The sequence below is a fragment of the Salvelinus sp. IW2-2015 genome, linkage group LG20, assembly GCF_002910315.2.
Source record: "Salvelinus sp. IW2-2015 linkage group LG20, ASM291031v2, whole genome shotgun sequence".
Classification (NCBI taxonomy): Eukaryota; Metazoa; Chordata; class Actinopteri; order Salmoniformes; family Salmonidae; genus Salvelinus; species Salvelinus sp. IW2-2015.
Window position 1 is genome coordinate 46,019,493 of NC_036860.1, and position 24,900 is coordinate 46,044,392.

The 24,900-nt window shown below is 44.5% G+C and overlaps 1 protein-coding gene across 3 annotated transcripts in view; it reads left to right on the plus strand.

Annotated features, from left to right (window-relative positions):
• Window positions 1–267: 267 nt before the first annotated feature.
• Window positions 268–24,900, plus strand: part of LOC111981921 (E3 ubiquitin-protein ligase Siah2) — a 33,936-nt gene continuing 9,303 nt past the window's right edge. For 2 of the 3 annotated variants that reach the window (XM_070449427.1, XM_024013412.2), the window contains exon 1: window positions 268–829. In XM_070449427.1, the coding sequence (XP_070305528.1) occupies window positions 422–829 (408 nt within the window). In that variant the 5' untranslated portion in view covers window positions 268–421. Of the gene's footprint in view, window positions 830–9,382; window positions 11,109–24,900 lie in introns of those variants that run through there. The other variant, XM_024013413.2, reaches the window with a different exon arrangement.

Sequence of the window (24,900 nt, forward strand, 5' to 3'; positions counted from 1 at the left end):
CATTTTACCCCATGACTACGGTCGCGTTCCCCTGTTCAGACGTTGCATGCATCAACCATTGGTTGCTTGGCACGTCGACTGTCAGCGACTGACAGATTGCTATAACATATGTGGTTAGCTGATACATAAAATACCTATCCAGGCGTTGTAAGATCTGGGAAGCGTCAGCAAAGCCTGTGCAGAAGAAAGTGCACGTTACATAACCGCCCAGGCTCACTTTCTAATTGGCGCAGAAGCTGTCAGTCCAAACCATCTTCTCCAATGGACTACTTGCTTTCTGTCAAACACAGGCCGCCATGTTCTGTCCCCGGGGGCTTGTAGATTTCTTGGAGAGGAGTCTGCCACGCCGAGGAGTGTGTAAACAGTGTTCTGGGCTTCAAACTTCGCGCTGTGTTTATCCTAAAGAACTGAACTAATCGCTATGAGCCACCCGTCCTCTGCGGGCGGCGGGGGCGGAGGACTCGGTGCCGGGAAAGCAGGAGGAGGAAAGCACGGAGGTTCGGGAGGAGCTGCGGCCGCCGCAGCTGCAGTCGCGGCCGCCGGAGTAGGATCTGTGGCCGGGTCTGTCTCGGCTCTACCTGCCGCTGTTGTTTCCTTGCCCTCAGCAGCACTACCTGGACAATCTGCTGAACTTACAGCCTTGTTTGAGTGCCCGGTTTGTTTTGACTACGTTCTGCCACCGATTCTGCAATGCCAGGCCGGGCATCTAGTTTGCAACCAATGTCGTCAAAAGCTGAGTTGTTGTCCAACTTGTCGAGGCCCTCTCACCCCGAGTATCAGGAACTTGGCTATGGAAAAAGTTGCCTCTACTCTACCGTTTCCTTGTAAGGTAAGAAAATACAGAGATCCATTGAATCCGAAATACGCAGATATCTGATTTTAACTAGCTTGTTGTACTTACTGCCAAGTAATAACTAGATTGACAGCTAAAAGAGAGCTCGCAGTCACTTTCACAAGTGTGTGTGCGAGTCCCTCGTGCTCTCCGGTAGCTAGATCAAAACGAGTTCGGATGATGATACAAGGTCCAGGTTTGTAAATCTCCATACTGTCTCATCCTTCCCATCAGATATCTTCCAGTGTATTGTACTTGGATAACGTTACTTTAAATGAGTCTAAAGCAAACAAAGTGTATTCGAATTGAAGGTTTGGACGTTGATGCCACGCAGGGGTTACTATTGCATCTCTGCTTCTTTTTTTTTTACTACTGGGAAGTAGGTAGTTATGATCTATACTGTGTTGCCGTCATGGTTAGTCACTTGTCATGTAATTGTCAGAGAAGACCAGAATTGAATGGACCACAACATTGAAGAATGCTGGCCTGGCAAATAACAAGAAGCCCTTGTCTGAACTAACATTGTCAGATAAAGTATCTGGTGTTGTCATAAGGACCAGATGTGTTGTCATTGTCCTTGTGAATCATCAACAGTACATTCTGTAAATCTGCTCAATCATTCACACAGTTATGACTGATCAAATGACCTTTACAAATCAAGAGGTTCAGTTTGTAGTTCACACCCTTTCATTGGACCTGCTGAGATGGTGCTGATATCATCACTCTTAACTGCTCAATGAGGGGGTTCGATTAAACCTTGCCCGGACGCCTGTGTAGGTGTGTCTTGCACCGGCTGAACGATGATTGCATTCGATTTGGAACCAGGCTGTCCCCCGGGCGTGAGCCAGGTGCCCCTCTGTTCAACTGCGAAGTCAGTTCAAAACAAAAGTGACATAATTAAGGATGTGTAGTAATTTAAGATTCTGTGTTTTCCCATGCAAAAGAGAATTGCTTTTGATAAATATGCTTTATCTGCCTTCCCAGTGAGAACTAGTTTGAAAATTCTAAATGTATTTAATGGAAAAGAGCTTCTGGGTGATGCACCATGCTGCCTTGTTGACAAAAGGATGCCTTACTGTTTGATTTGAGAATGGCTCTCCTCCCTCCCCGCTTTCGCCTGATGACATGACAGGCTTTTGCCCGGTTCAAACTGGGCCAGCGTAAAATAATTCCCTCAATGTCCCAGGGTCCTGAGGGTCATGAATCCCTTTGGATTCCGACATTCAAAATGGAGCAGAGGAGGCTTAATGTGTACAATTAAATTGGCTCTCACTACTCTCATTCATGCTTGCTTGGATCCACTCAGTCAAGCCGTCGCTCGACTTCATGGTAGTGTGAAACACATGTATTCCCGCTCTGTCAGCCAGGGCAGTAGCTGCTCCTGCCTCTTAATGGTGCTGGGATTGCAATGCGGCCGCATTAAAGATGTATCAGCGCTCTGTGGTGCTACAATCCTTTGAAAGATGATCCCTGCTTCATCTTCTCACTCTCTGGCTGAGGCTAAAGGCTGTGTCGGAGAGAAGCGGGGATAAAGAGACTAAGGTCAGTCATTTGGTATTTAATACCTGCCTGTATATCCATCCATATGTCCTCAAGTGTTTTCGTCGGGGTGCTAAGGACTCTGCAGGACCCAGGCCTGCAGAGACGAACATTTGAAAGCTATATGAAGCCCTGCCATGTCCTTCCTTGTCCTTCCCAGCCCTGCCTCAGTAGTCAGCCGAACCATCTTCAGCCCTCATCTCTCAGTAGTACCAACACCATAGAACCCTTAACCTTCTCTAACTTCCACTGAGGACAGGTATCACTATGACCGATAACAGCACAGGACTAAGCAGACCCTTKACCCAAACATTACAGCTCTTGTTCTTCCAGTAGTGTTTCCTCTGAATGCCTGTGTTTATCTTCTCTAAAGCTGCAGCCCACTGCTCCACTGCACATAGAGGTGTTATATGGTGATTTTATGCATGCCCATTTCCTCAGGAGCAGCTGAATGTTTAGGCTACATCACTGATTGGCTTTTTGGAGATCCTCCCTCTATTCAGTGAGCTCTGTTTTATGCAGCTACTTTTGATGTATTTTGGCCTTTTCCCAACCAGGTCCTCTCCTCTCCTGGTGTTAGTGTTGTAACGGTCTCAGCGTTGGCCTGCAACCGGCACACTGTGTAATGGGATTAGACATGGATATGCTGAGCCCCAGGCCTGCCTCCCTGCCTGCATGAGCTGACAGTTTATTTTCGGTAGGAGTCAGTCTATTCTGGACCGGTTCCTGTTTTTTTTGGGTTGTTCACACACAGCCAACTGCCTTCCCGACGGTTTGTTGTTGGCTACGAAAGCTGATTCTAACAGACGCTCGGGTGCGGACAGACAAACACACCTTTTTGGACCCCTCTAATCACACCCCTTATCTGAGTCATTTAGAATGGCAGAGCCTGATTGCAGCAGACGGGGAACAACACACACAAGCATCATTATACATACTAGGAGTCACGTATGCATCATAATAGTAATGTCTCATAGTCTGTCTTACACACACACACACACACACAACAGGTTGGCCTACTCACAAACCCTCTCACACACATTCCCTCCCACACACACTTACCTCCACTCCCCTCCACTCTCATAATGGAGATTTTAATGAGAAATCAGCAACATTTCACACTTCAGCTGAGCTTAGAAGCAGATCAAAAGCCCATACACACACACACACACATTCTTGCTCATTCATTCTCTCTCTCTCTCATTAGCCTATCACTTTCTCTCCCACACAAACACATGCACACATTGTTCCCCTCCTTTCTGAGGTGTGTTCCCTCCATAATATGGCTGAGGGAGTGAGGATGCCTAGCCTGCTGCCTCTGGTTAATTTCACCATTGCGCTGATTGCAGGGTGACCCATGTGCCCTGGCAGCTTTTGTCGAAATCAGGCATTGGGCCATGTGAACAGACACACACACACCATGAGACAATTGTCTTAGCAGGAAAGATGCACTATTTCCTGTTTATCGAAGAAAACAAAATCCTCTTAGGGGATTCTGGTTACTCATTTTCAGGAAATKAGTTGACGACTGAATAAACACTTGAATGGAGAGGAACTCGCACATGGTTAATTCCACTCAGGATATTTGGCATTTCCACTCAATAAAAAAGCTTGATTTCAGGGTGCGGGTGTTGGGACATTCTCTTTTTAGGAGCAGCAAAACTGTTAGCAGGTCAAGAATCGTCTTCCTCTTATTTCATGATTGGTTATCCCAAGTAGAGATTTGAATTGGATGTGTCAGGTCTGTATTGATTTACTATTTATGAAATGCTAACTATGTCTGGTCCTTCCACCCTACAGCATCCCCCTTGCGGTTGCATGGCCGGTGGTGCTGCGCTGGCCTGGTGCGTCACTCCCGAGCATGTGATTCCTCACTTCAGTTCTGCCTCTATGGCCCAATGTTATTTTTAGAAGCAGGCAATGTGACATCTGCTTTGCATACTCCTCTGCCTCCGAGCTGAGACCTCTGCTGGGAGGAAACATGCAGTCTGTGTGTGTCTGTGTGTGGTTAAAGTTGTGGCGTGGTTAGTCGATAAAGCAGGACGCCTGCTGAGGCGTGTGTGTGTGTTAGAGAGAGAGCAGGGCTGATGTATGACAGATGGTAGTTCAGCTCAGTTGTGGTGTGGATGGAATGGCTGTTCATTTGGTGTGTTTTACAGTATTAGTGTGAGCGCTGCTTCCTTACTTTGGATGTTTTTGTATTAGCAGTCTTTTGAGTTGGTTGCATACTTTTGCGTTACCTTTATTCATTATTTATTTGTTTGCATTTGTTGGGATGTCAAGGAAGGTGTTAGGAAGTAGGACGGCGCAATGTTTGTTGTGGTTGTTTTTCAGTGAATGTATCAACTGCTCTGTACAGCAACATGTCTGTAGTGCCACTATGCCACTATCTAATGTAGGGAAACGGAACTGCAGTGTTTAAWTTTTTTTTTGGACCATCAATTTAAAATGATCGACATCATATGGAGATGAAATGGAATTGCCAATAAAATGTGAGTTTATAATGCAGGGAGGATGTAGTAGACCCTGCGAGTCAGTATATCCGACCTCTACTAGCTATTACAGCTGATGTGATGTCTCACCATGGGGGTTTCTAATGGGGATTTGATTAAACCAGCATTAGCTGTCTGGATCTCACTACTGCGGTCTTGTTAAGTGTGTGATTTAATGAAGAGGATCGTGAGCAGACTCTGGGGCATTCTATCTCCTCGGCTCTCCTCTCTCCTCGTCAGTCTTCCCCTGCATCTCCTCGGCTCTCCTTCTCAAAGCCATCAGCAAATTTTCACACTCAGTCAACCTGAAAATATCATCCTATCCACAAATACATTTCCTCATGTCTCCAGTTGGTGTGTGTGTGTGTTTCCACACAAACGCTGGCAGGTTGCCAATCCAACCCCATCCCCTCTGAAGTGTTGCTCTCCTGTGTGTGTGTGTCAGCGTTGTGATTGACACATGTGCTTCTGTGTTGCGGTCTTGTGGTTATAGCTGAGGGGAGAGTCTCTAGCCGGAGCCATATGATAACATCTCCACCTGCCTGCCTGTGTAGTATTGATTGTTCCAGTAGTGTAATATGCTTTCCCTTCCATAAATGTATAGAACTGTCTTGTATGTCTGAAAAATACCATTCCATCTCAACTCATTCTACTGATGTATGTGGTACGGTAGTGGTCACCAACCGTTTCTGAGTCAAGATCACTTTCTGAATCAAAATACAAACCGAGATCTTCCGCTCAGATTTTTTTTAAACATGACTTAAAAAATGTAATCCTATGCCACATGAAGCTATTAAAAACATTACTGTAGCAATGAGGTTTGTGGAGTAGGCTATAGGCCCAATACATTATCACCGCATATTGGCTTTGCTTGAATTGCCCTGCCAATGCATTWTTGTCCTGACCATTTTTTGGTAGGCTATTTGATCACACTGGCAATCGATCAGTCGTATTACTTATGAGGCACAGCTGAGTGAGCATATATTCAAATAATTTGCTTTTTATTTTTTATTTTACTGGGCTGATAGTGCCTGCATCTGATGGTCAGTCTCAGCGGTGGGAGAGAACAGTAGTGCACTTGATTTGTTCTCCGGGCCCGCCGGGAAGGCAGAGTTTGTACCTTCAGACACATGAAATGGTTCAAAAATCAGAACACGCAGGACTGAATCGGGTGCACCCTACCGCCAACTGCGCGATAATTATTATTTTTTGAGTGGAACTCAAGGCTTTATCGTTGGGTTTTTTACAGATGTTTGGMGACTAGAAATKCCTTGGAGATCAACCGGTTGATTGCGATYGACTGCGGTAGGGTGTGTATGGTTGCTGTGTGTGTTCACCAAGCCCCTGAATGGAATTTATTGACTGGAACGTGTTTTCATCATGCTGTATTAGCAGCCTGGGCTCAGTGGGGGTGAGATATACTTGAATGAATGTCATCATGAAAACAAAAGAACCTGATTTATCTGCTTTATGAGCTCCTAGCCCAGCTACCACCACATCGGTYCCTTTCTATTATACTGCTGAATCAGTGACCAGATCATCAGTGTGTCTGTCCTCTACTCTTCCTTTCTCCTCTCCTTCCCCTTATCTCTACTCCTCCTCCCTCTCTCCTGTGTGAGGAGTCCTTCACCTCAGCCAGGCCAGAGTGATGGTCACACCTGACTGCACCATAAACCCTCACCCGTCAACACTTAATTGAATTGCCTGGTGATTTAAAGAACACTGATCACCCGTCTGTCTCTGCGTGATGTCGGTCTTTTAATCATGCCTTTTCTCACTCGTCATTCTCTTCCTCTCATGCTTTTTCTTGTTATTTCCTCATTCACTATCACTCCTACTCATTTATAATTTATTGATTTAACCTTTTATTTAACTAGGCAAGTCAGTTAAGAACAAATTCTTATTTACAATGACGGCCTGGCAAAAGGCCTCATTCTCTCTTTCAAATTAAATGTTATTTGTCACACGTGTCAAATACAGCAGGAGTAGACTTGACCGTGAAATGCTTGCTCACGAGCCCTTCCAGCAATGCGGAGTGAAAGAAAAATGATAGAAATAGTAACAGGAGAAATAAAATCCAGAAGGATGAAGCTAATATACAGGGAGTGCTTTCCCTTCCTGTTCTAGTCTTGCTCCCCATCTCCTTCCCTTTGCTCTCACTCTTTAATCATCCATTATTTGGCAGTAATGGAGGCTCCTGGTCCTTTTTGGCTTCAGAGGCATCCTGTTTGTCCTTGTCCATGGCACTTGTCCATGTTGCACTGCAGTGTATGGGTTTGTGTGTGTGTGTGCATGCGTGTGCCTCATTACATCACACATGACTCCAGCTGTCTGATTCAGAGGGGTTGGGTTAAATGGGGAAGACACATTTCAGTTGAAGGCATTCAGTTGTACAACTGACTAGGTATCTCCCTTTCCCTAATTGTAACCTCACCTGATACTGTCACCCACAGCTAACACTATACATATTCAGCCATGTACAGTCGTGGCCAAAAGTTTTGAGAATGACACAAATATTGATTTCCACAAAGTTTGCTGCTTCAATGTCTTTAGATATTTTTGTCAGATGTTACTATGGAATACTGAAGTATAGTAGATTTTATTGACAATTACATGAAGTTGATGCAAAGAGTCAATATTTGCAGTGTTGACCCTTCTTTTTCAAGACCTCTGCAATCTGCTCTGGCATGCTGTCAATTAACTTCTGGGCCACATCCTGACTGATGGCAGCCCATTCTTGCATAATCAATGCTTGGAGTTTGTCAGAATTTGTGGGTTTTTGTTTGTCCACCCGCCTCTTGAGGATTGACCACAAGTTCTCAATGGGATTAAGGTCTGGGGAGTTTCCTGGCCATGGACCCAAAATATCGATGTTTTGTTCCCCGAGCCACTTAGTTATCACTTTTGCCTTATGGCAAGGTGCTCCATCATGCTGGAAAAGGCATTGTTCGTCACCAAACTGTTCCTGGATGGTTGGGAGAAGTTGCTCTCGGAGGATGTGTTGGTACCATTCTTTATTCATGGCTGTGCTCTTAGGCAACATTTTGAGTGAGCCCACTTCCTTGACTGAGAAACAACCCCACACATGAATGGTCTCAGGATGCTTTACTGTTGGCATGACACAGGACTGATGGTAGCGCTCAACTTGTCTTCTCCAGACAACCTTTTTTCTGGATGCCCCAAACAATCGGAAAAGGGATTCATCAGAGAAAATGACTTTACCCCAGTTCTCAGCAGTCCAATCCCTGTACCTGTACCAGAATATCAGTCTGTCCCTGATGTTTTTCCTGGAGAGAAGTGGCTTCTTTGCTGCCCTTCTTGACACCAGGCCATCCTCCAAAAGTCTTCRCCTCACTGTGTGTGCAGATGCACTCACACCTGCCTGCTGCCATTCCTGAGCAAGCTCTGTACTGGTGGTGCCCCGATACCGAAGCTGAATCAATTTTAGGAGACGGTCCTGGCGCTCGCTGGACTTTCTTGGGCGCACTGAAGCCTTCTTCACAACAATTGAACCGTTCTCCTTGAAGTTCTTGATGATCTGATAAATGGTTGATTTATGTGCAATCTTACTGGCAGCAATATCCTTGCCTATGAAGCCCTTTTTGTGCAAAGCAATGATGACGGCACGTGTTTCCTTGTAGGCAACCATGGTTGACAGAGGAAGAACAATATTCCAAGCACCACCTTCCTTTTGATTTCGAATAACAGACTGGAAGCTTCAATCAGCATGACAGAGTGATCTCCAGCCTTGTCCTTGTCAACACTCACACCTGTGTTAATGAGAGAATCATGATGTCAGCTGGTACTTTTGTGGCATGGCTGAAATGCAGTGGAACTTTTTGCAATTCATCTGATCACTCTTCATAACATTCTGGAGTATATACAAATTGCCATCATACAAACTGAGGCAGCAGACTTTGTGCAAAGTAATATTTGTGTCATTCTCAACTTTTGGCCACGACTGTACACTGCAGGGATGCTGACAGTTAGCTATGCAGCTTATGTAGGGGTGTCGTGTGGTTGTCTGTGTCTGCACATCTATCCATATGCATTTCGGTGTCTTTATGAGTGTGTGCGTTTGCACACACTATGTATGTGTGCCTACTGCCATACCGCTTGTTTATAAACTTGGCGGTGGTGGGTGTTCTGAAGGCATTGCATYAGCAGAACTTCTCTCCTCTGGCAGGACCTGCTGCTGAATCTGTTGTCTTGTTTTTAGACTGAGGTGTGTCCTAGCCTCCAGACACAAGTGTACACGCATACATGTACCTCTGGCTTCTCATCCACATCCCATTGAGGGAGGTATTAGAGGCTGGCCTTGGATAGGGGGGACACCATGGAAACGATGCTGGGGAAATGGAAAGTCAGTCGGCCAAGGCCAGCTGCTCTTCGATCAGCTACCTGCCAGAATCAATGAAACCAGCTCCCCCCCCACACACACATACACACACACATACATACATACACACACACATACACACACACATACACATACACACACAATCTGCAAGAAAAAGGCCAGAGGATGGTGAGTCTGCTCTGGAGTCCGAACAGTCTGTCCTACAGGGGCAGATGAATGCAGAGGGAAAAAGAGAGGGACAAAGAAAAACATGGGAGAGGAAGGCCAGGGGGTTGTTGACATAGACAATGTACAAACTGAATAGACACATAGTCAACATATAGAACATTCAATGGAAATCCAGTAAACAAACTCTGGAGTATAAACTGATTTACACTGAGGATGTATCCTAATATGCAGAGGGAGGGATGCTGCTGTGACGAATACAGTGCCCYCCCCCCCCCCAGACACACACACACAGGCAGTCTGTCTCCCCGCCTCCTCCATTCGTGTGTGTGCTGCAGTTGTTCGATGGGGGAATGTTTTTGCGCGGCACCTTGTCTGTCACCGCGCTGAGCTGAAAGGAGAGCGCAGCAGAGTGTGTGTGTGTTATGCAGGCATTCCTGTGTCCAGCTTCAGGTGATTCAGTAGGAGCTTTTGCTGTGTGTGACAGCCACTATTCTGCTGTTGGTCGTGTGTTTAGCTCGGTAAGCCATCGAGGAGGAGCTGTCATTGAGAGTTGTTTGCATTTGACTGCTGCAGGAGACCGCCAGGAAGGGAGGGAGCAGGAAAGGGGGAGCGCTGGAACGAGTGAGAGACAGCTGTTACCCTCCATGTCCATTGGTCTGTTCATCTTCTCTAGAGATGCTTGCTAGTGTTTAGCTGTGTGGCTGATACAGCACATGCCTGAGTCTGGCTGAAGTCATACAATGGCGGTACTGAATGTTCTCTCTGGGTAGAGGATGGACGGTGAGGTAGCTAGTCAGCTGGGCTCTATGCTGCTGTGTGCTGAGCATCAGACTGTGTTTGTGTGAGAGAGAAGAGAAGCGGCTGATTTCCTCCACAGCAGAGAGGTTCGGAGCTCCTCGTGGCTTTGTTTAGGCTGCCTGGCGGGAGAGAAACAGTGGGCTGATTTCAGTGTGTTCAGTCAGAGGCACAATAAATGTGAGCTGAGCTTGGGTGGTGGCAGGATTAGTGCTAGAGGTAACTTAGTGTGACTGTGGACCGGACAGACACACACCCATTCATTCACACTTAGAGAGACATGCATACCATTGACTGTGTGAAACCGATATTAGGGACTTTGTGTATTTTCAGCCGTTACTGCACCATTAGAGCAGGCAGCTCTCCTTATACCTCAGGCTGCCGTTACATTACAGCAGTGTGCTTTGGGGACTGATACTCAGATTGCTTTATGTAGCCAGCAGGCCAGTTGTGGAGCCTCCTCATCTCTCTTACCTGGCTTATGGTTGAGCCGGAGAGGTATTCTATCCTTAGAGTGCAGAAGGGATTTAGCCCCTAAACTACTTGAGACTGTGAATTCAGCAGGACTTTGGTATACAGGAATTGAGATTTGGATTGGATCCGCTTGTGAAGGAAGAGCACGGCCATTGATAGGTCTCGTKGGGGGGTATAGTAAAGACTCAGTGGTGCGTGAAATTGGTTGAGGGATAGTGTGTCAGACAGGGTGTGTGTGTGTCCATTCTCACGCGTCATGCTGTGCCCTGCATCCTGCCTGCCTCTCCTGAGGGAGATGGCTCAGTGGCGCTGCCTCCTGGGGTGGCACCGCCATCACGGCGTCAGCACGGGGGTCACGGCAGGGGCTGGGCTGGGGTCAGAAGTCAGGGTTGCGGTGGGGGGCACGACTCGACCCATCTGCCGCACCAATCCTCAACAGGGGAGCAAGGTGAGTACCTTCATTTACTCGGCAACCTTTCAGACAGTTTAAACCTAGTATTTTTACACGACACTTTAGATCAGCTAGATACTGCTAAAAGAGCAATTAATAATTTATAAACCCCRTCTTTTAGGTGTCTATCCCCTCAGAGGGTTCTGTATTCTTTTGAAGAGTTTGTGTGATGCTTGTCATTGGGGGTCTTGCTGCTGGTGTGAGGGTTGTTATGCCCAGAGCCGTTTTTACCACCACAATGTAACTCGTTTGATGAAATTCTTGCCTCTGTTTTGCATGATGTTGAATATTTAGCAGCAGATGAAGGAAAGTCTTGTACTAAAATTAGAAGCGCTCTCCTCTCACCATGGCATCAAAACAATGTTGCTATATCTCATGTTGAAGCCTGCTATTGCAGCCAGGGAAAGAGTGTRACTGAAGGAAAAACAATTGGATAAGAAGAACAGGTAATGGAACGTGTGGTGTTCAATCCGGGAAATTTGATGCCTCTAACCCAATTACTAGACAGTCTCTCACTGCCGGCCAATCTTATCCCAAACTTTTAGCCAGATTGCTATTGATCCTAGTGTGGGCAGAGGAATGGAGAGGAGGTGGTGGGTGTAATGGCTGGGGTTGGAGGGGTGGGGGGAGATGGAGAGGATGCAGACGACCCTCTGTGACACATTCCCTGGGCAAGAGGGTAATCAAACACCCCTGGTCTGGCAGCTGGATGACTGTTCGGGACACATGAGCCTCTGGGTACTCTGTTCAGTAGTCTGTCATTATGACCTCATCACGCTTCCCAGGCAGAGAACCATGAGGTCACTGCCTCTCACTGGAACTACAGGAGAGGACCACACCTGCTCTCTTTCTATTCCTCACCAGCTTCTTGCTTTTCTTCTACAGTTCACCATTGTTTTTTCCTTTCCCTCTGTTTTTCCCTCTGTCTACCTCTACATCCAATGTTTCCTCGCAGCTGCGCGCAGAAGAAATTCCAGCTTCCGCAGAGAAACATGAGCTTGAACTTCACTCAACTTTCTAGAGTTTTCCATGTTAGTTAACCTCTCTGCGCTACGGATCCCTTTAGCGGGATCATTTTCCTAAACAACCGCTGAATTGCAGGGCGCAAAATATTACTAAAAATATTTATAATCATGCAATCACAAGTGAAATATACCAAAACACAGCTTAGCTTGTTGTTAATCCACCTATCGTGTCAGATTTTGAAAATATGCTTTGCAGCGATCCAAGCTTTTCGATCCAAGCTTTTGTGAGTGTTTCAATCAATGCTAGAACAGCTAGCCCCAAATTAGCTTGGTCACGAAAGTCAAAAGCAATAAAATTAATCGCTTACCTTTGATAATCTTCGGATGTTTGCACTCACGAGACTCCCAGTTACACAATAAATGTTATTTTTGTTCGATAAATATTACTTTTATAACAAAAAAACGCCATTTGGGTTGCGCGTTATGTTCAGAAAACCAAAGCCTCGTTCCGTTCGACGAAAATTCCAAAAAGTATCCGTAATGTTTGTAGAAACATGTCAAATGTTTTTTATAATCAATCCTCAGGTTGTTTTTAACAATCATAATCGATAATATTTCAACCGGACCGTAACCTATTCAATAAAAGAGAGAAAGAAAATGGAGAGCTACCCCTCTCGCGCGCAGGAACTAATCAAAGGACACCTGACTAGTTTTGAAAAATCTTGCTCATTTTTCAAAATAAAAGCCTGRAACTATGTCTAAAGCCTGGTCACAGCCTGAGGAAGCCATTGGAAAAGGATGGAAGAATGGAATGTTGGTACTTTAAATGGAAAAAAGACGGGCAAGGAAACACAGATAAAAAAATAAAAGAAATCACTTCCGGGTTAGATTTCCTCAGGTTTTCGCCTGCAGAATCAGTTTTGTTATACTCACAGACAATATTAACAGTTTTGGAAACTTTSGAGTGTTTTCTATCCTAATCTGTAAATTATATGCATATTCTACGATCAGGACCTGAGAAATAGTCCGTTTACCTTGGGAACGTTATTTWAAAAAATTAAAAAATAAATCTGACCCCTAGCGTAAAGAAGTTAACACTATCAACATTTCCTTTTACTGTGGGAATTGTGATCAATCAGCGCAATATTATCCACTTTAAATGCAACATACCAAAACAAAACAAACTATGCAAGACTGAGTATGCAAAACCTAAATATGCAAGATATTTTGTTGTAGGCAGAATGCATCGGAGTAGGATTCTACACAGACCGGTGCAGGATAACCAATCAGAGCTGCAGTAGGCCTATGCTGATGGACCATTGCCATATATTAATCTGTGCCATTTACTTTGAACTGGACTGTGTTTACAGCATGAGCAGTCATGAGTAGATGTGCTTGTTTTGAGATCAAAGCGAGAGCTGCATGTAGTCACGTGTGAGATATTAGCCCAGTTATAGATCATTTGTACTGATTGCTTCCTACAAGAGCACAAAACGTGTACATTTCTATCTTTGAAAATCAAGTCAGGTAAAGGGGCCGTGTTGTATTTTGAGATGGACTTGAGTAAGCTAAATAGGTAGAGGGTAGCATCATTTGTCTGATTCTATATAATAATGGTATGGGAATACTAATGCATTTTATTTTGTAAAGTGGTTTCTTGCATTAAACAACATTTTCACTCACCTTGTCTGAAGGACARGTAGATAAACAGGTTCATGTCAAGCTCTGAATGGTTTTGTTCAAACGTCTCATGGAATGTAGGCCTACAATAAACACCACACTTTGGCTGCTACTGTAAGCTATTTCCATTTGGGATGCATTTTCTCCGTTGATGATGGTAGACCACTCTGTTAAGCCTACATTATGATCAAATAGCCACAGTAGCCTACTTGGCCACTGTTAAAACTAACTTAAAGCGGGTATAGCCTCAGTGTTCACAGTAAACACGCACTGGAAGTTGTACAGAATTTTCACAACGTTCAAGTTTGCGCTCAGTAGACCTGAAATTTGCTCAGTGGGATTTTTTTTTTTAGGGAACGTCTACATCCACTTTACTATTCTCTTGATCTCGCCACCCTCCTCACACTTCTCTTGAGCTCGCCACCCTCCTCACACTTCTCTTGAGCTCGCCACCCTCCTCACACTTCTCTTGATCTCGCCACTCTCCCTCTCCTTTTTTTGCTTACTTCATCCATCTTCTCTCTCCCTTTTGATCATTATTTACCCTCCCTCTCTCTGTCTCGTGGGACATTCCAACCATCCGTGGAGAAGAGAGAGAGTTGCAGGATGGAGACTAGCTAGCAGGGTTTGTGTTCTGAGTCTGGCGGTTAATGATGCAGTCAGGCTCCAAGGAGTTAAGTCCCCTCAGCACCACCATCACTCCTCCCCAGGGCTCTGTCTCAGGGAATCTGCCTAGACAACACACACACATTTACAGTATCTGTACAACCATCTCACACCCATCTCATTTTCTCCAATCTGCTCTGTCAACGTCAATATGAAATAAATCGTTCCGTTTATAGTCGAGGTCGACCGATTTTAATCGGCAGGGCCGATTTCAAGTTTTCATAACAATTGGTAATCTGTATTTTTGGACGCCGATTACATTACAATCCACGATGAGACTGCGTGGCAGGCTGACCACCTATTACGCGAGTGCAGCAAGGAGCCAAGGTAAGTTGCTAGCTAGCATTAAACTTACCTTTATAAAAAATAATCAATCTTAACATAATCATTAGTTAACTACACATGATTGATGATATTACTAGTTTAACTAGCTTGTCCTGCGTTGCATATAATCAATGCGGTGTCTGTTAATTTATAATCGAATCGCAGCCTACTACGCCAAACGGAGGATGATTTAACAAAGCGCATTCGTGAAAAAAGCACAATCGTAGCACCAATGAACCTAACCATAAACATCAATGCCTTTCTTAAAATCAATGCACAGTATATTTTTWAAAAACCTGCATATTTAGTTAAAAGTTTCATCTTAGCAGGCAATATTAAYGAGGGAAATTGTGTTCTCTTGCGTTCAGTGCCAGCAGAGTCAGGGTATATGCAGCAGTTTGGGCCGCCTGGCTCGTTGTGAACTGTGTGAAGACCATTTCTTCCTGACAAAGACTGTAAATAATTTGCCAGAATTTTACATAATTATGACATAACATTGAAGGTTGTGCAATGTAATAGCAATATTTAGACTTAGGGTTGCAACCCGTTCAATAAAATACGGAACGATTCCGTATTTCACTGAAAGAATAAACGTTTTGTTTTCGAAATKATAGTTTCCGGATTTGACCATATTAATGACCTACGGCTCGTATTTCTGTGTGTTTATTATATTATAATTAAGTCTATGATTTGATAGAGCAGTCTGACTGAGCGGTGGTAGGTAGTAGCAGGCTCATAAGCATTCATTCAAACAGCACTTTCCTGCATTTGCCAGCAGCTCTTTGCAATGCTTAAAGCACAGCGCTGTTTATGACTTGAAGCCTATCAACTCCCGAGATTAGGCTGGCAATACTATAGTGCCTATAAGAACATCCAATAGTCAAAGGTATATGAAATAYAAATGATATAGAGAGAAATAGTCCTATAATTCCTATAAAAACTACAACTTAAAACTTCTTAACTGGGAATATTGAAGACTCATGTTCAAAGGAACCACCAGCTTCATATGTTCTCATGTTCTGAGCAAGGAACTGAAACGTTAGCTGTTTTACATGGCACATATTGCACTTTTGTTTTTGCATTATTTAAACCAAATTGAACGTTTCATTATTTATGTGAGACTAAATTGATTTTATTTATGTATTATATTAAGTTAAAATGAGTGTTCATTCAGTATTGTTGTAATTGTCATTATTACAAATATATCAATCAATCAATTGGCTGATTTAATCAATATCGGCTTTTTTTGGTACTCCAATAATCGGTATCGGCGTTGAAAAATCATAATCGGTCAACCTCTAGTTTATAGTTCTGTGTTTAAGCACAACGATTAAAATTGCACGAATGTACACTACTCCAGGGCKGTGATCCCAGACTCTCTAATTGACTGACCTGTAAAGTCTTCCATCAGGTTAGTCTGAGGCCCATTAACCCAGGTACCTTGTAGTCTCTGGACCAGGTCTCCCAGCAAGCCCTGCTGCCTTGTGAAGAGTAGCCACTTAGCAGGACTGATGAGTCTGCAACTTCACAGGCCTGATGGAACACATCCTGGAGGGAGGACAAGACACTCTCTACCTCATAAGGAGTGCTTCCAAAGTGCCTCATCCAGTCAGTCGATACCAACCCAGCCCGGCAAAGCAGTGAGGAAGTTGCCCAGGCGAATGTTGTCTTAGTCTGAGAAGCTGTTCAATAATTCAGTGTAGCTAACAACTTGTAACTGTTAGAACAGGCCTGACCGTTCCACTCCTGCACAGCCAGTGAGGTAGTTTGCGTACTTTGAGTTGGTCATCTCAAGAGGTAGTGGTGGGAGAGAAGCTGGGTCTCTCAGCTGAATTGAGGTGGGGTTGGCAGTGTTTTACTGCTGCTTCAGGAGGTTGTCAGTAAATTAATTTTCTAGCAATGCCCTCACAGTTAATGGTCACACAACTGGGTGTTTTTATTCATCTTCTCAAATTTGAGATGGTTTCATGTCATTTGTTAATTGATTGCTGACCAGCTTATAATTGAGGTTGGCTGTGTTGGACAGAATTTAAGAGAGAGAATCATGGACTCATGGACCCATTGATTTCAAAGTTGAACAAACCATACAACTCTATGCACAAGGACTACTTAACAGTTTACACTGAAACATTTGAAAAAATGTATTTTGTGTTTGAACTTTGCAAATGTAAACTTTGGTAACGGAATCTCCCTTCAGTTTTATATGCGACCGTGGTTTCCAAAATATCTGCTTCGACTTAAGATTCAAAGATGTCTGCAGAAAGAATACGGTGTCTGCTATGACATGGCACCTTGAGTTTGAAAAAATATATTTTGGCTATTGAACTATGGTAAGTGAAGTGGATTTACACCTGCTAACGGAATTAAATCATGGGTCCCTGATGTGTACTACACAGAAATGCATAATTGGACATTGCAGAACACAGAGTACAGTACAATAACTGTACCTTACTTTACTTTATTGTATTTTACTTTACTCTACTGTGCTCTACTCACTGTACAGTAAGTTGCTGTACTGTACTCAGTACTGTGCTCTACTCACTTAACTGTACTGTGATATCCAAACTTGTGAAACATTCGTCTATGATAGGTTCAGATTTGGTACAATCCATTAACATCAAGGCCAGGGTAGACTGACCAAATTTCAACTACTTTTCAATGGCCATGGACTTCCAGTGTCGGTCGGTGCTCAGTGGGTGAGGATGCTGGTTACAGTAAATGGAAAGAGGGGGCTCATGGGTAGGTGTCAGTAAGAACTGGGAGAGGTGACATTTAACTGGAGAGAGAGGCAGAGAGGGGGCGAGAGAGAAGGGTTGTCGAGACTGACTGTTTTAACACTTTTGGTTTAACCAACAAAGACAAAGAAAACAGTTATGAGCTGACCATAACAGTATGCCAGTGAAAGGACGGTAGAAGGTGGCCCAACAGTGGGTTTGTGTCTTATGATTTCCCATTGCAGCCAATTCAGTTGCAGTAATGGCGTTAGTGATATTTATTTTGTTGGTAAATTGGTAACGGAATTACAAGTTTTAATCACTTAATAAACAATGTATATCAGTAGAATCACCAATTTATTGGCAGGACAACCATTACTTGTTAATTCTGTGAACTTTCATTATCCTCCCTCATGAGGTAGAGAGATTAGAAAATATCTTAAAGATATGTGGTGGGTTTTGTTAATGGAATTACAAGGCAATATATCAAATGTATTTACATAGCCCTTCTTACATCAGCTGATATATCAAAGTGCTGTACAGAAACCCAGCCTAAAACCCCAAACAGCGCAGGTGTAGAAGCACAGTGGCTAGGAAGAAACCTAGAGGAACCAGGCTATGAGGGGTGGCCAGTCCTCTTCTGGCTGTGCCGGGTGGAGATTATAACAGAACATGGCCAAGATGTTCAAATGTTCATAAATGACCAGCATGGTCAAATAATCGTAATCACAGTGAACAGGTCAGGGTTCCATAGGCAGAACAGTTGAAACTGGAGCAGCAGCACGGCCAAGTGGACTGGGGACAACAAGGAGTCRTCATGCCAGGTAGTCCTGAGGTATGGTCCTAGGGCTCAGGTCCTCCGAGAGAGAGAAAGAAAGAAAGAGAGAATTAGAGAGAGCATACTTAAATTCACACGGGACAGCGATCCAGGGCTGGTAAAACCCTGGATCATTGTTATTCTAACTTCCGCGACGCATAGAAGGCCCTCCCCCGCCCTCCTTTCGGAAAAGCTGACCATGACTCAATTTTGTTGCTTCCAGCCTACAAAAAGAAACTAAAACAAGAAGCTCCCGCGGACATTGGGATATGTTCCGCATTGCGTCCAACAACAACATTGACGAATACGCTGATTCGGTGAGCGAGTTCATTAGAAAGTGCATCGGAGACGTTATACCCACAGCAACGATTAAAACATTCCCAAACCAGAACCCGTGGATTGATGGCAGCATTCGCGCGAAACTGAAAGCGCGAACCACTGCTTTTAACCAGGGCAAGGTGACCGGAAACATGACCGAATACAAACAGTGTAGCTATTTCCTCTGCAAGGCAATCAAACAAGCTAAGTGCCAGTATAGAGACAAAGTAGAGTCGCAATTTAACAGCTCAGACACAAGAGGTATGTGGCAGGGTCTRCAGTCAATCACGGATTACAAAAAGAAAACCAGCCCCGTCGCAGACCAGGATGTCTTGCTCCCAGACAGACTAAACAACTTCTTTGCTCGCTTTGAGGACAATACAGTGCCACTGACACGGCCCGCTACCAAAACCTGCGGGCTCTTCTTCACTGCAGCCGAGGTGAGTAAAACATTTAAACGYGTTAACCCTCGCAAGGCTGCAGGCCCAGACGGGGCTGGTGTGTTTACGGACATATTCAATCAATCCTTATCTCCGTATGCTGTTCCCACATGCTTCAAGAGGGCCACCATTGCTCCTGTTCCCAAGAAAGCTAAGGTAACTGAGCTAAACAACTACCGCCCCGTAGCACTCACTTCCGTCATCATGAAGTGCTTTGAGAGACTAGTCAAGGACCATATCACCTCCACCCTACCTGAYACCCTAGACCCACTCMAATTTGCTTACCGCCCCAATAGGTCCACAGACGCGCAATCGCAACCACACTGCACACTGCCCTAACCCATCTGGACAAGAGGAATACCTATGTGAGAATGCTGTTTCATCGATACAGCTGAGCATTTAACACCATAGTACCCTCCAAACTCGTCATCAAGCTCGAGACCTTGGGTCTCGACCCCGCCCTGTGCAACTGGGTACTGGACTTCCTGACGGGCCGCCCCCAGGTTGTAGGGTAGGTAACAACATCTCCACCCCGCTGATCCTCAACACTGGGGCCCCACAAGGGTGCGTTCTCAGCCCTCTCCTGTACTCCCTGTTCGCCCACGACTGCGTGGCCATGCACGCCTCCAACTCAATCATCAAGTTTGTGGACGACACTACAGTGGTAGGCTTGATTACCACAAACGATGAGACGGCCTACAGGGAAGAGGTGAGGGCCCTCGGAGTGTGGTGTTAGGAAAATAACCTCACACTCAACGTCAACAAAACAAAACAAAGGAGAGGATTGTGGACTTCAGGAAACAGCAGAGGGAGCAACCCCCTATCCACATCGACGGGACAGTAGTGGAGAGGGTAGTAAGTTTTAAGTTCCTCGGCGTACACATCACGGACAAACTGAATTGGTCCACCCACACAGACGGCGTTGTGAAGAAGGCGCAGCAGCGCCTCTTCAACCTCAGGAGGCTGAAGAAATTTGGCTTGTCACCAAAAGCACTCACAAACTTCTACAGATGCACAATCGAGAGCATCCTGTCGGGCTGTATCACCGCCTGGTACTGCAACTACTTCGCCCACAACGTAAGGCTCTCCAGAGGGTAGTGAGGTCTGCACAACGCATCACTGGGGGCAAACTACCTGCCCTCCAGGACACCTACACCACCCGATGTCACAGGAAGGCCATAAAGATCATCAAGGACAACAACCACCCGAGCCACTGCCTGTTCACCCCGCTATCATCCAGAAGGCGAGTCAGTACAGGTGCATCAAAGCAGGGACCGAGAGACTGGAAAACAGCTTCTATCTCAAGGCCATCAGACTGTTAAACAGCCACCACTAACATTTAGTGGCTGCTGCCAACATACTGACTCAACTCCAGCCACTTTAATAATGGGAATTTATGGAAATTGTAATGTAAAATGTATCACTGGCCACTTTAAACAATGCCGCTTAATATAATGTTTACATACCCTACATTACTCATCTCATATGTATATGTATATATGTATATACTGTACTCTATATCATCTACTGATCTTGCCATCTTTATGTAATACATGTATCACTAGCCACTTTAAACTATGCCACTTTGTTTATATACCCTACATTACTCATCTCATATGTATATACTGTTCTCTATACCATCTACTGCATCCTTGGCCTATTGCCGTTCTGTACCATCACTCATTCATATATCTTTATGTACATATTCTTTATCCCTTTACACTTGTGTGTATAAGGTAGTAGTTGTGGAATTGTTAGGTTAGATTACTCGTTGGTTATTACTGCATTGTCGGAACTAGAAGCACAAGCATTTCGCTACACTCGCATTAACATCTGCTAACCATGTGTATGTGACAAATAAAATTTTATTTGATAAGACAGGAGAAATACTCAAAATATAACAGACTGACCCTAGCCCCCCCGACACATAAACTACTGCAGCATAAATACTGGAGGCTGAGACAGGAGGGGTCAGGAGACACTGTGGCCCCATCCGATGATACCCCCGGACAGGGCCAAACAGGCAGGATATAACCCCACCCACTTTGCCAAAGAACAGCACCCACACCACTAGAGGGATATCTTCAACCACCAACTTACCATCCTGAGACAAGGCAGAGTATTTCATTAACTAACAGAAGGTAAACGGCTTTTCCAAAACGAAATATGTGTTGATGTTAGTTGGCAGGGGTCTTTACGTCAACATTATTGTGTTTTTGATGTATTTCTGATACCTTTTTAAGACTTTTTCTGGCAGATGTTTTCCAAGACCCTTTTTACATCTGTTTATCCAGAAATCAAAGCCTTTAATTATGCCTACATTTTAAGATGGGAAATGGTTGAAAATGTTATCTATGCCTTAATCTCCCCAAAACTATTAACTTTTAGCTTTTCGACACGCTCCTTTGAACTTCATGTTGGTCCTCATGGTTCCTTTTCGATGGAAATACCCTCAAGTCAAAAGCTGTCATCAAAGACCAACAAAGAAGCATACAGAATTTTAGAAAATATATGTACATTTAAGAATGTCAAAGCAGAGGGATACAAGCCAAGGCGGTTTATCGAACTTCTGTTTTGATTCAACGTGAACACATAAGTCTAGGAAACGTTCACCAGCAGCTCCAGTCAGACTCCCCTCGCTGGCCAAGCTCACTGCACATGATTTGCAACTTAAATGTGGAAGTTCATTAATTCAGCAGCCAGTGGCTGGGCTGACCTTTGTGCCTCTTCAAAGGTTTGGCCCGTTTCCTGGCAGGAACCCAGCCCCATCTCTCTAGACCAGGGATCATCAACTAGATTCAGCCGCAGGCCTTTTTCTTTTTTAAATACAACCACCCGCCAGTTGGGGAAACCCCGTTCTAGACCTTGCCCCCTGCCTCCGTTCCAGCCCACGTACCCTTGTAGACCTATCTCCATCCCCATCTCCCCAGACCCAGCCTCAGCCCACCGCCTCAGCCCCATCTCGATCTGCCCAGCACCAGTCCCATCCCTATTGCTAGCCCTATCCCCCAGCCTCCGCCATATCGCCCCCACCATGCAGCCCCATCCCAAGCCAGCCAGTACTAGAAAGATAATGCTTTAGTTAGGATTTTAGCAGGCCTCCAGAGCCCAGGCCCGGGCTAGATTAGGTTTAATTAAAATAAGCACGAGGGAGAGGAGGAAGAAAATAGCGTTTACCGCCACTGGGCAAATTTACCAGCTTTTGTTAATGTCAAGGGATTGCCAACAAACCAGTTGGTTTTTCACTCCCTGGTTTAGAGAGCTAAATTGATTTTAAAAAATTGTGTGGGTGAATAAGTTTCGAGGGGGTTGTGTGTGTGCACTACGTCATTGATAGTGTAGAGAAGTGCAGTTGACATGAAAACCCTGAGACTCTGTAGCACCCCACAGAGAGATGCCGGGCTATGACCGGTCCGACACACACACACACACACACACACACACTGGAGAAGGAGTAGATGGAGGTAGGACACAGTGTACAATCACTGTTATTGTATTCAGAGATGACGAGGAGAAGAAAGGGGTTTGATCCAAATGGAGCAGGGACATGCTACATCCTATGAGATGTAAAGTGAGCGCTGCTCAGTTGTTTAGCGAGTGTTAATGTTTTGGTGGCTCTGAGGAAATGTGACCAATTTTGATGGACAAGGTTTTTCAATTCAATTTGCCTAAATTAAATTCATTGGCAACATTGGGGCACTCTACCAGAGGTCCTCATTTACCCCTTCTCCCTCCCAACCCCCTAGCACACACACCCCACATCAAGGAGGGGAGAGGAGGGAGCGAGCTTTATCACAGACGGCCTGCCAACAGGATTACGGCAACAAATCCTGTCAATCACTCATTAATAAAGGTGGATAAGAGGATCAGCTTCCCCCAGGGACTCAACCAGTGAAACAGACTGACTTCTATACAAATATTTGGTCTGGGAGCGAATGAAAAAGGATACAGAGGAATTTGCGTGACTGCGTGACTGGCCCATTTGAAAATCCGAATGGAATGACGTTTAACCAGATTGTTAGGTTAATAATTGGGAAACGTTTAATGGACAGGGGAATCAGTATTTGATTTTAACCAACATTTTCTAACCCAAACAGTTGCAGTTGTGTGTGTCTGGCCCCTGATGGTTTTACTACCCAGCTACCCTATATATAACGCACGGTTTGTCGGTCATGCTTCTATTCTCTCAAATGGTCCAGTGGGTCCAATAGCTATGTTCGATCACACCAAGTGGGAAGCCTCTAATCTGCCACATAGATGAATATTTAATGGGGCAAATATTAAAACTTGCCCCCTAGGCCAGTTAACTGCAGGGTTGAGCTCAATTCAGAATTTTGAATTGACTCCCATTCAACTCATGAGTTGAAATTTGACTTGATTGGCCACACCCCACAGGATGTAGAATTTGAGGTTCATGAAGTAGAATTTAATTCAGTGCAATTCAAAGAAATTCCACTCTGTCATAGAACATGAGATTTTCATTGTATCTGACACACTTCCAGATACCAAAGAATATATCACTTTTCTATGGAAACAATGTTCATACTCTTTTAACCTTAGTGCTTAGAATAGCCAATTATAATTTGAGGGTTACTAATGCATTCTGGAAAATGTCAACCATATTTTATATGCATGTGTATAACGACATGTTTTATGTACAAGATGTATACTTATATAGATTACACCTAATATAGAAGAGGCCTTTGAATTTCATTGCATTCTATTTCCTTTTAATTCATGTTTACTATTTAAAATGTAAATCCAATAATTTAATTGGAATTTGAGTCATTTTCAATTCTGAATTGACCACAACCCTGGTTAACTGGGGCCAAAACACAAGCATATCTCACACCATGTCACCCCACATCCTCCCTCGGTCCCCCTCCTTCACACGCTCCCATCCTTTCAACCCCAGGTTAAAAGGAGGACACAGCACATAGGCCCTGTTGGAATGCTTAGAAAAATGCATCCTTTCTTCCTTCCTACCTTGCTTGGAGTAATGACTGATCTAACAGAACTGAGTGGGTATATTGTGACATTTGCTTCAATTCCTTCCTGAAGGAAATTCAAATTCAAGCTTTCCATCACAGACAATAGGTTGTCTATCTATCCCAGGTTATCCACCTTAATGACATCAAATGGATCTCCTGTCCTTGTGTTTGTAGCCCTTCAGGACGTGAGTCCAGCTCTAGTTCAGCAGAAGCCCTCTCCCTCCAGCCTTATCAAGGCCAAACAGCCAAATCCGCCCCCTCTATGCACCTTTCATTAGATAATCCACTTATTACTCCAGTCATTCAATACCTCCCCAGCACTCCCAGAAATGGAGGATCTACGCACATGACATGTCTTCACATACTGTCTCTCCTCTCCTGCTACACTCTATCTTTACTGTTATCTGCTGATTCAGTATGTGCATTTCTTTTAAAAACATCCCAGCTAACGATGTCATGTGTCTCATTTAGTTGAATGGCCTTGTATTGCATTGTTTTCATACATTGTTTCATTATCATCGAATCTTCTAAGATTTGTCCTGCCTAACATCTCMGTTGATGTGTTTGGAAGCTGTAGTAGTGCCAGAGGGTTTGTCTAGAGAGGTGCTGCTGCTGTTCAACTAGATTAAGCAGCCGTATGAGGAGGAGAGGGAGGGAGAGCATACCAGTATGACCTTCATTGGTATTCCCTGTCGAAGATAATCAAGGAGAAAGCCCTGTACTGGAGCCATGCAATTCATCTCTTCTTGATTGACCTGAGCCTCTCCTCCTTTAAAGAGCATGCATGCCTCACACCAGCTCATAAGCATGCACACATAAACATCTATAGGCAGCCGCTTCGTCGTCAAACACGCACACCACACACGTACACATC